This window comes from Vipera berus (genome assembly GCF_964194415.1).
Source record: "Vipera berus genome assembly, chromosome: 2".
Classification (NCBI taxonomy): Eukaryota; Metazoa; Chordata; class Lepidosauria; order Squamata; family Viperidae; genus Vipera; species Vipera berus.
The window spans coordinates 133,824,306-133,836,627 of NC_138203.1; the positions used below are offsets into that span (position 1 = coordinate 133,824,306).

At 42.1% G+C, this 12,322-nt stretch overlaps 1 protein-coding gene across 3 annotated transcripts in view; it reads left to right on the top strand.

Moving 5' to 3' along the window:
* Positions 1-12,322, top strand: part of ARHGEF25 (Rho guanine nucleotide exchange factor 25) — a gene marked incomplete at its 5' end in the record, with an annotated part of 100,817 nt that overhangs the window by 62,073 nt on the left and 26,422 nt on the right. For all 3 annotated transcript variants that reach the window (XM_081316591.1, XM_081316590.1, XM_081316592.1), the window contains 4 exons: positions 4,975-5,285; positions 5,984-6,061; positions 8,724-8,851; positions 9,396-9,462. In XM_081316591.1, the coding sequence (XP_081172717.1) occupies positions 4,975-5,285; positions 5,984-6,061; positions 8,724-8,851; positions 9,396-9,462 (584 nt within the window). The remainder of the gene's footprint in view (positions 1-4,974; positions 5,286-5,983; positions 6,062-8,723; positions 8,852-9,395; positions 9,463-12,322) is intronic.

Genomic DNA, 12,322 nt, shown 5'->3' on the forward strand with positions numbered 1-12,322 from the left:
AAGCAGCATAGTCACGGTGAAAGATTCTTGCAGTTCAACAACATCTGGAGATTAGAAACCCCTTGCAGATTTAAAGCACGTTTAAATCACTTTTCATCAAATTCAGATTTTATGGGGGTATACAGTAAAAACTGCTCAGGCGGAGCTATATTTGAATCATTCTTGCATGTCATACAGCAGGGGTCCCCAACCCCCGGTCCGTGGACCAGTGCCGGGCCGCAGCATGCCAGCAACCGGTCTGCACAAACAAGCAAAGCCTCATTTCTGAGATGCAGGCAGCACACAAAACCACACACTCTCTGGTCCATGGAAAAAACTCTTTCCATGGAGCCGGTCCCTGGTGCCTAAAAGGTTGGGGACTTCTGTCATAGAGTAATTAATTTACACAATCATGCTGAATATTTAATTACCAAGTCTAAGTGATGGATTTGTATGGAAACGAAGTAGATACACACAACATCCATGAACTTTTATGAATCAGTTTATATGCATGTTCTAGTATTTATAATGTAAATTAGGGCCAAGGAGACCTCAATTTATATCCTCATATGGTTATGAAACTTCCTTATAGCCTTCTCTCAGGATAACTGGCTCAGGAATTCTGGGAGTTGAAGTCCACAAGTCATAAAGGGGCCATCATTCCCCACCCTTGATCTAAGATGGTAATTATGGAGGATAAACTAGAAGGGACAGGACTGTGTATATTACACCGAGTTCCATGAAGAAGGTGAGGTAAAAATTAATTCATCTGCGATGAATGGTTCACATATGCATGAATTTTACTTGATTTCTTTACATTAATTGATGGCTTTGGTCTGGTGCACAGGGAAGTAAAACTGTGTACATGCTCTTTTATTCATAGATTCAACCAGTCATCAGACAATAAATAAACCCTAGACCTCAAATATACCGGTATATCTGTTTGTATGAATCTGGCATAGATCTGCATGCAATCATTCTACTATGTAGTATGCTTGCAATGCAACCCATGTTTATTGTCTTGTACAGAATACAGTGATATTGAGCTAGTAACTTAAGGATTTGTTTGAAAAAAAAATCACACATGTTATGTAGCTGATCTCATAACTGCTGCTGTACACAGCTCAATCAATCTACTTCCTGACACAGAACTTGGATTGTGTAAATTTAGCCTTTATTCTCATCCAGATGATTGCATTTTCATACATACTCAATAAATATTAATGCACACAAATGAACACCTGCACCCATCAACAAGGATTTAATTTAAGCCTTATTTCATAAAGTCAACTCACTACTAGAATTTAGGAGAAGAATATTAATCTCTTGTCTTTGCTTCAGATTTCAGTTTCTCTAAGCCCATCAGCTGCAGATAAATAAAGGCTGTGTCTTTTTTAAAAAAAAAAAGTGGTTGTACTCTGTCCTTCAAAAAAGAAGATATTCTGTTCATGATATTGGTTGGGGAGGGAAAGAGAGAATCAGTTTCAGTGCAAAAGCATTCCATTCACTTCAACATATGTCCTTAATTTCAGGGGATGGTAGTTGCTTTTAGTGAAATTGAGGGACCTGCCGCTTGCAGTGGCTTTTCACCTGACTGGATGCTGAATTTGAGAGGAATGAACTTTGGGTGCCATATATAAAATGAATATGCACGTTTTCTGTCATACAAGAAACTATCCAGACCAGGCTGAAATGTTTTCTAATTACATGGGACTATTGATAATGCAACTTCTGACCATCTTCAAATGGCATTGAAGTTGTCCCAACAGGGTTTACAAAGAATACATATAAAGCAGATGTGCTATAAGGCACATTATTTTTTGATTTGATTTGATTTGATTTGGGTGCCACCCATTTCCAGATCAACTCTGGGTGCCTTCAAAGTATTAAAACAGGGCTTTTCAACCAGTGGTACGGGTACCACCTGTGGTACATTGGCACCTGGCAGGTGGTACGCGACCATCCTAGAAAAGTAGCGGCGGAGGGGAATGAGCTGAACCGGTGGCAGCACCGCACAAGCCTGAGCGAGAGATGGCTGGAGCTGCAGGACTGTCAGGGCTCAGCGGAAGCACCAGGATCAGCGCTTCTTCGGGGCTGTCAGGGCTCAATGGAAGTGCCAGAATCAGCACCAGGCTCCAGCTGGAGCTCGGCGCTGATCCTGGCACTTCTGCTGAGCCCAGAAGAAGCGCTGATCAGCTGGAATGTTGCAGCATCTCCAGGGTCTTGTGATTTACATTCAGATGCTTGGCAACTGATTCATATTTATGATGGTCACAGTGTCCCAGGGTCATGTGAAGTGACCAAAACATGCTGTAACCACCCAGCAGATGGTGGGGGGGGGAATAAAACCAAACTCCCCCCACTCCACCCCCACTGGCAATCCTCAACAGAAATGCTCACAACAATGAAAACCTCGGACAGGAGGAAGAGCGCCACTGGGCAGGCAGGCAGGCAGGTGTCCTGCTCGACTGTGGCTAGGGGGGCACTTTTTTCAGTGCCATCGTAACTTCGAACAGTCACTAAGCAAACTGTTGTAAGTTGAGGACTACCTGTACTTCATCACTTTTTTCCTTTTTTTTTTTGGTCATCAAGTTTTTGACACCTTGCTAGGCGACTGGTGGTACTCGGATGTTGCCATATCCTAAAAGTGGTACAATGGGTGAAAAGGTTGAAAAGCCCTGCATTAAAAGACAAAATAAATAAGACTAGGGGGGCTTTCGCCCAGGTTCGCCTGGTGCGCCAGTTGCGGCCCTATCTGGACCAGGATGCCCTGTGTACGGTCACTCATGCGCTCGTGACCTCTCGCCTGGACTACTGCAATGCTCTTTACATGGGGCTTCCCTTGAAGACCACTCAGAGGCTCCAACTGGTACAGAATGCGGCCGCGAGAGTTGTCTTGGGAGTTTCCCGGTACTCCCATGTTACACCTTTGCTCTGCGAGCTACATTGGTTACCAGTTGTCTTCCGGGTGAGGTTCAAGGTTTTGGTTATGATCTTCAAGTCCTTACATGGCATGGGTCCGGGGTACCTCGAGGACCACCTGCTGCCGGCGTCAACTCCCCTCCGCCCTGTGCGTGCCCACAGAGAGGGCCTCCTCAGGGTGCCTCCGGTCAGGGAATGTCGACTGGTGGCCCCCAGGGGGAGGGCCTTCTCTGTGGGCGCTCCGGTGTTATGGAACCAACTGCCGGTTGAGCTCCGGATGGCATCGGACCTTCACTCCTTCCGGCGCGGGCTGAAGACCCACTTATTTGAACTAGCTGGTCTGGCCTGATGGGGAACGTTAGGGTTTTTAATAGGTCTTTTATTGCTTTTATTGTTATTGTAATTTTTAATTGGGCATTTGTTTAATTCCTTTTTAATTTTTGTATTATTTATATATGCCCTGTTAACCGCCCTGAGTCCTTCGGGAGAAGGGCGGTATACAAATTTAATAAAAAAAATAGCAAATACACTCAATACAATTAAACTGTAGAACATTAAACAATACGGTGAATCTGGCCAAAGATAGAAAAACACATATCACCCACCCAGCAGGGGGCACCAGTCACCCTAGCCCAGAATATGGGAAGTCTTTACTTTTCCAGAATACCATCTGGCTGAAAGCCACCAAATTTCAGGGGGAACCTTATTCCACAGGGTAGGTACAGTACTGCAGTAGAGAAATCACACTTCTGAGGTCTGATAAACAACGTTGCTTAACTTGAAAGAACTTGGAGCTTGCCAACCCTGTCAGATCAAATCAGCTGGGCAGACACCAGGGGAGATAGGGGGTCCCACAAATAACCAGGCCCCATGCTACGTAGGAATAAACAGGTCGTAACCAGCATTTTGAATCCCAACCAGAATCAGGCTGGCAAGCAGGGCTGTAACGTGGCATAACCCAACATGCTCCTCAGTGCCCAAACTACTGCATTCTGAATCAGTTGAAGCTTCTGAGTGGGCTTCAAGAGCAGCCCCATGTAGAGCATATTGCAGTTCATACAGGGAAGCTGTGTTATGCATAAGGACCTGCGCTGATTTTTGAAGCATAAAAGCATAACATGAAATTTCGTATTCATTTCAAATAAGCTTGGAGAATGCAGAGGGATGCAATTAGGGTGGCTTCAGCTCTTTGACATTAAGACTATTAATACCTGGTTGTATAATTATGTGCAGATACCCCATTGGATTTTCTTACTGTTTATATTGAAATAATGTTTTCTTGGTGACTTAGGATTTTTTAGTATTAGTATTGATTGTTTTGTATGATTTTAACCCTGGTTATGAAGATTGCACATATATACTGCTTAGAGTTGAATACAAGTGAAGCATTCTGTAAACCTGAAAAATAAATAAATGTCCCTCAGATTAGTTGTTAAAGTATGTATCATGGGGTCTGTTTCCAAAAGGCTGGGTCCTAATTCCTACCAGCTCTTTTAACTACCCTAAATTTTCATTGCGGTCACCAGTTCAAATCTGATTCAGATACAAAAGAAAAACCCTATCACCCAATACTGCAAAGCATAAAAGGATATTTTGAGGCCTCCAAGATTATGTAATTCGTACCCATTTCATTAGTTGATCTTCAAAATTGGCCCACTTTCTGCTATCCATCTCTTGGTAACCATGAGAGCAAATGGTGCAGCAACTTTTTTTTTGAAGCTGGACAGTATGTATTTTAATAGGATAATAAACCAACCAGCAAAATAGAAGGTTGCTTTGGGAAGGAAAAATAAAATAAAAAATACAACAAAGGGCATTTCCCATCTTACTACCTCAGGTTATTACAACTGGACTTATTTTTACATGCAGCGTGGATACTGCAATATTGAGTGATGATTCTCTCCTCAGAATGTATGGAATGCCGTGGAGTACACTTTCATAACTAATGTAAGGACTTAAAGGTTACGAAGTATAACTTATTTGGGCAGTCTTGAGTCCCATTTACTTGCATATTTTGCCGTGGTGCTTTAGATTTGTGATGATGCACTCATTGTCTCTGTTTTCTTCTCGCAGATCCATATTCGGTTGCAGGCAGTGATGGCAGTATCTCTGCCTCAGTGGCCTCAATCCAGCCACAGGCATCTAGCAGCTCAGCTCCCAGTTCCCCTGCTTCCCGCCACTCAGTTAGCACCCTCAAGAAATGGCTTACCAACCCTGTACGCAAGCTAAGTGGCGGTGGGCTACCTCGGGGAGAACGCCCACTCAGGAAAACAGAAGGTCGGACAAGGCGCCATGGGCGCCAGGAGGATCGCAAGAGTATTGACCTCGACCTCCTCAGCCAAGCAGAGGCACCCTTTGCTGTTCCACAGGAGTCAATCGGCACAGTAAGAGCAAAGAAATGCATGCCTGTGCAAACAAAAGCTATTTTGTTCAGTCCCTCACTGCAAAACAGGATTAGACAATCACCAACCCTGATAGAATAGTCTATTTGAATCCAGGCTAGCTTCATGCAATCCAGATGTCTGTGGCTGAGGATTCTCTAAGTTAAGGTCCACACATGTGGAGGGTACCCAAGTTGGGGAGGTTGATTTAGATTTTAAGATATAGAACAAATAGTTGATTTGAGCAAACGACAAGACATATGCTGTTGAAGAAACACCAGCATCATTATGCATGCGATACTATGAATCAGACACAACTAATCACCTATTGCCCATCAAAGTGGATTAGAAAAAGTCAACTTCAAAATTGCATTGGATGATTGTCCTTTTTAATTTGTCAGTACAATGGCATTAGTTATTCTGATTTGTCTTGTAACGTGTTTTTATATGGAGTCAGTTTTCTAGAAGCACCTTTATGCCTTTTTTTGAACTTTACACTTGATTTACAGAAAGGCTTTGATTAAGTGTGTTAATTTTGCTGGCAGAACAAACTGGCAGCTGTGTAGAGCATGGCTAGAGATTTGTGATGCTAAAACTGTGTAATCTAAAGGAAATTTAAAAGTGGAGGATCAGAAACTTCTATATATCCATTTATAAACCTGGATATGAAATTGTCTGATACACTTCTCTTATAATTTCAGGATGGCAATACTCATCTACCAGACCTTTCCTTGCTCTCCAACCTGCTAGAAGGAGATGGCTCAAAAACACCCAACCAGGTGGGGAGAGGCAGGAAGAAAAGATGTCTTGTATTAGAAGTTATTCAATGCACGTCTTGATGGATGCTGTTATATTTAAGCAGACTTTAAAGAAGAATCAACCATTTTTGGGAAGCAGTGAACAGATTTGGAATTTAAAGATTGAGACACTATAAAATGTCTTCTTACTCCTGGAAGCAAATTTGGGAGGGTTTGCTTCACCAACTCTCAGAATATTTTGTAATTATTTATTTAATTAAATGTATATGCTTACTTTATATAAATATAAATTTATATATTTTTATCTTCTCCCTGGGAAGATAGATACAGTTCCCGCAACATTAGGATATAGGCTAGAAATCTCCAAAATTGCACCCATGTGTGTACTATGCTGCCTACCCTGGTTCAGGAAAATACTTTGACATTGAAGTTAAATATTTGCAGTTCATGCAGTTAGTGTTGCATGAAATGAGATTAGCTGCAGCCAAAGGCGGCCAAAGAATAAAAGTAACTGGACGATCTTTTCAGATGACTTCTTTAACTGGTCTCAGTTGTGCTTTACATCCCATTTTCTCTCCTTTTCTTTTTCTTTCCATTCTTCAGCCTATTTTCCCTTTTAAAGAATTATGTCATCTTCATAGAAACCAATCAGTACTTCACTTACAGCTCAGAGGCTACCAACATTCACAAGGAGCTAGGAGAAAAGAAATTATTCTGTGAGAGGAATTTAAAAAGAAAGTAAAATAAAAATGGCAACAACAGGGTGAAGTTAAGGGAATCTTTCAAAATCTCAAAACCACCTAACTTATTAATAAGGTGCTAACTGCTACTAATAACCCTTTCTTGTGAATGTAGGGTTGCTTATCTGAATATTTAAATAGGATAGCTTTATATGTAAGGTCCCAAATTTAATCCTTTATCTTTCCTAAATACAAGATTTAAGAGAAAAACTGATGGAGCTATGGAGAGCTATAGCCATTGTGTTTAAGTAGTATAATTAGACCAGGTGTATCCAACCTTTTGGCTTGCCTGGGCCGCATTGAGTGAAGAATTGTTTTAGGCCACATATAAATATATAATAAGGGACGCGGTGGCTCAGTGGGTTAGGACACTGAGCTTGTCGATCAGAAGGTCGGCAGTTTGGCGGGTCGAATCCCGAGTGCCGCGTAGCAGAGTGAGCGCCTGTTACTCGTCCCAGCTTCTGCCAACCTAGCAGTTCGAAAGCACGTAAAAATGCAAGTAGAAAAATAGGGACCACTACGGTGGGAAGGTAACAGCTTTCCATGCGCCTTTGGCGTCTAGTCATGCCGGCCACACGACCACGGAGACGTCCTCAGACAAGCGCTGGCTCTTCGGCTTTGAAACGGAGATGAGCACCGGCCCCTAGAGTCGGAAACGACTAGCACGCATGTGCGGGGAAACCTTTACCTTTACCTTTAAATATATAATATAGTTAATATATATACAATACATAACAAGCTTCCTTTATTTTAAAATATTTTTTATTATGATCTTGTGGGGTCCCATTACTAACTTTCTAGGGTTGCATACAGTCCATGGGCCGCAGGTTGGATGTACCTGGTTTAGACCATTGGATTGATTCCACATAAGATAGGTTCTTATGTTCAGATGAAGCCCATTGTTACTCAGATGTTTATGTACAAAAATTTCTGACTACAGTCTATTAATGCTTTGTTGACCAAAACGTTATTAGCAAATTTCAAGATGTATTTGTAATAGGTGTTCATTGATTTATAATAATGCCATACAATTTCGAACTTTAAAAGCCATAATACTGTAGTTAGGTAAGGTGGGAAAAGTTTGATGTTTCCATATCAATGTTTCTCTAACAAAAGTGTTATAGAAGGAAACAGATTGCACTCAAGAACCACAGAATTCAATAATACTTTCATTGTGAAATTTGGCAGGCATTAAAGAAGGATGAATGTCTAGTTTTTACAAATAACCTCAGTTTTGGAAATTGATGTAAGTCTTATTGAGAAGCAGTTCTTGATTTAGCTCACAGATTATATACCTCTTTACTTTTCTTAAAACAGATGACCTGAGAACCAAATCCATGTAAATCAGTTTCACTTTCCGCGTATACTGTATATGAAAAATAAGGCATTTAAATTGGGAGGGCTTTTTTGTTTTGTTTTGTTTTGTTTTGTTTAAAAAGAAATGGGTTCTGTTACTTTCTTCTCTTTGGCAAAGAATCAGCTACCTGCCAAGCCTCCAATAACTTGGAGCATTAGCGTATTTTCTTTCCCTTTGGGATTTTTGTTACCGCAAAACCTGGAGCAGCTCATGGTAGGTCAGCAATTTGCTTTATTTACCTCATAACGTCTAACATTTCAGAAGTAAAGAGGTTTCAAATTGCATTTCAGAAGCTGGGAAATCAAAAGGGATGTATGCCCAATGTCAATAGTGTCCAGTCTCAAAAACAAGTAATCTGCTCCAAACAGGAAAAGTGAACCTGGATTGGTGATTAATATTCCTTCCTGAGCACTGTCAAACTTCTCATATTCTGAATGAGGTTACAGGAAATGGGAAACCAAGTAACTCTTCTTGCCTGAGTGAGACATCTTGAGTTGCATTGGGTCCCCATCCTGCCTTTTAACGTATTGTGGTCTGTTGCAAATTTTAACATGAAATGAAATCTTTTTCTCCTCTTTTTTGGCAGGGTCCTGAGCCCTCTCTGCTCCCCACGGATCCCAGAACCTCAGCGTCTCCCTTGGAACCTCTTGTGCAGCCCCCAGGCTCTGAGGAGCAGGAAGAGGAGGAGAGGCATAGTGCCTTAGAAAAGAGTATGTAAGTGATTTTCCTTGGTGCAGTAGCTTACAACCATGATGGGAGAAATGGACAAAGACAGGACTAGGTGGAAGGCAAATGTAGCAGATGTTGCCCCAAGACCCTTGGGATATTGAAAAGCACGGAGGCACAAACTTACACGTGGGTGAAGCAAGAGTTATTTCATAGCTTTTGTACTCAGGGTATATCCCACAGGTCCTAAGTGTTCATTCCAAACGTGCTATGACTACATGCTATATAGAATCAATTGTTAATTATGCATCAACATTTCTGTAATACTCCAGGGGAAAAAAACCTGACTGCACAGATATTTGCAGCATACTGCACTTGCTTTATAACATCTTAAGCAGCTTGCAAGCAAGGTCCTTTGTGTCATACAAGTCTCTCCTCAGCAGAGAGAAGGCTTTAGTGTAGGTCTGTAAATGGCACAACATGTGTGCAGAATAAGGAGATGGGAGGGATGCCATGCATAAGAAAAGAGGGAACAGGGCTCACACAATGCATTTCCTTCCCCTTAGACACTGCTGCTTCGTCTTGTCTGCAGGTTTGTTCTCAGGGAGTTGATTGAAACCGAGAAGATGTACGTGGAAGACCTGGGCCAGATTGTGGAGGTGCACACATATACATTACACCTTAGACACTAATTCCCTATCAATCAGCGGGCCATCTCCAGATCTTTTGGGATCTTGGGCAAAATATTTTCCATCCTCCAAAGAGAATAGATTGCTTGGCACTGCCTGTCTTCTTGCTTGACGAGAGCAGAAGAAAAGAAAAATTAAGGCTTGATTCTAACCTTCAGTCTGAAGAGCCATTCAAGTACCTATGGACTGGCCCAAGGCAATCCTATATGATTTGGGGAATTTGTTGCATTGCCACTCAGGACACACAATGCTCCTTTGAGGTTTGAAAACCCCAGTTTCTTATGAAGAGAAGACTTTCTTTTTTTTCTCTCTCCTCTAGTCTGTGTCTCGTTTTTTTGAGATGGGCTGCCCATGTCCAGAGGTTCACAGTATATTAAATTTTGACAAATGTTTGTCAAAAGTAGAATCCCAAAGACTCAAAATGAGAGCTGGTTGCATGCTTTATGGATACAAAATATTTATTGGCTATTGGGGGAAACAAAACAGGGTGAGATGTAATATCCTGTAGAGAGCATAGTATTTTACAATACAATATTCTGTTGAATGTCTGAATTGTAAATTTTAACACTGCATCAGCTTGTTCTTTGTGTTTACTTCCATTTTGAACCCTATTTATTTATTTCCACCTCCTATTGCTTGTCTTTCAAACTAGCAACCCATCCCTCCTCTTATGTCTTGACTAGCTGTGTACAAATTGTTTGGCGTTCAGACTCAGCTTCAAAAGCCCTGATTTTTAATTCAGAACCCGCTATTTCAACCCTAACTGCATGTGGGTCAAACGTGAAACAACCCTCTTCATTTAGAATTGGAATTAGAATTTAGAAATGGAAATGTTTGCATATCTTTATATTTGACTGCTTCATATGCAGGGTGGGCAACATTTTTGTAGTCGGGAATTTCACCTGTTAAAATCACATTTTTCTGCTAGGCTGGAACTGTTGACTTCTTTTATATCTCTTTTTGAAAATTTGATAAGTTTTTTTCTTAAAAGCTAAAATATGTGGGTTCATCCTATTGGAGGCTTGTTTTGGAAGAAATATATTAGAGAAACAGTGCTAATATTGGCCTTTTAGTACTGATTATCAATGATTTTCCATCAGTTTTCAGCAGCAGAGTTGGGAATCATTTAGGCCAGTGGTGGCGAACTTATGGACGCATGCCGGAGGCGGCACTCAGAGCCCTCTTTGTGGGCATGGGTGCCATGCCCCGGAGATGGCAACTGTCCCTCTTCAACCAGCCGCCCGAGGTCCTTTGTGGCCGGATGCATCCTGGCCCGGCTGGTTTCCCTCCCCCCCATCCCGTCCCTCCTGGCCTCGCATGCTCTCCTTTTCCCAGGCACAACCCACTGCATTGCCTCCTCAGCTGTCAGCCAGCTGTCCAGCTCAGATGCTGCTTCTCTGAACTGCTGGCAGCGGGCTGCGGAGCCCCAGGGTGCATCAGTCAAGGAGCCAGCAGGCTCTGGCTGCTGACAGACACCGTCAGCCCCCATGCACTCGCTGGCAGCAACTGCCCTGGCCCTGCCTCACCTTGCCCCGTGGCAATGGCACCCCCACCCTGCTTCACCTCACCCCGCAGGACGAGCCTCCTGCCCACCACCCCACCTGCCAGAGATCCCATGGATCTCTCCCAACCCTGTCCGGCCCCCACAGGCATCCCTCCCCACGAGCAACATCGAGGTGACCATGCCCACTTTGGCCACACCCACCCAGTCTGCCATTACCACCACAGCCACGCCCATCCAGTGGGCCACGTCCCACCTGGCACCCGGTGATAAATAAGTGGGTTTTGGGTTGCAGTTTGGGCACTCGGTCTCTAAAAGGTTCGCCATCACTGATTTAGGCTGTCCAAAAAAGGAAGTTGAAGGGTGCATGGGAGCTGCTTGCTCACCCCATTATAGCTTCCTGAACAGCTGAGAATACAGTACTCACTGGATCACTTACTGTATCTGCAACTTTATTATGGATGACTACGGTACCGTATTTTAAATGGCTGGCAGAGCAGAACCTCCCTTCACAAAAAAATCTTCCTTAACAAGCCTTGTGCTTCTGCACATTTTTACAATACCAGTTATCTTGAGTTTTCCATCAATGTATCTCAGGCAAGCCTGTAATTTCCTGGATGTTGTTTTCTTTTTTCCTCTCTTTTAAAAGTATTGCTAATATATTGGCTACCTTCCAAGTTCTCTGTTAAGAAGTCTGATTTAAGAGATGTTACACATTTTATCTCATGCTTCAGCAGTTCCTCCACTGTTCTTTAAGATCTGTTGGGTGAATGCCCCCTGGCTGCAAAGCCTTGATCTGTTTTGGGGGGGGAAATGTATTTATTTTCAATCAATTCTGATTCAGGCATGGGTACACTTTCAGCAACTTTTAAAGTAAAGACCAATGTACAAAATTCATTTGATTCATTTGCCAATTTCCCTGGTTCCTATAATGACTCCTTCTATATTGTTATCCTATAATGGTTTCGTTGCACTTGTGGCTAATTTTCTGCTTCTTATATTTTTAACTTGTATTAAAGTAATACAAGTTGTTCTGTTTTTAATATCTTTAACAAGTGGTCTTTCATTTTCTGGATTTTTAAAATATTTTTCAGATACAATTATTTTGCAAAATGTGCATTCAGTGACACTTTTTCTTGAATTGGGCCGAACCTCCCTTTGTAATAAGAATAATGCTTCCTTTTATACTTTACTGACTTTAATTTTCTGTCTGCTTACTGCTGATCTGTCTTCTTTCATTCCTCCTCCTCTGCAACTTGTTACCCATTTTATTTGAACTTCTATTGCTACATATCTAAAATGAACTTGTATTTTAAAGTGTCCTCAGTT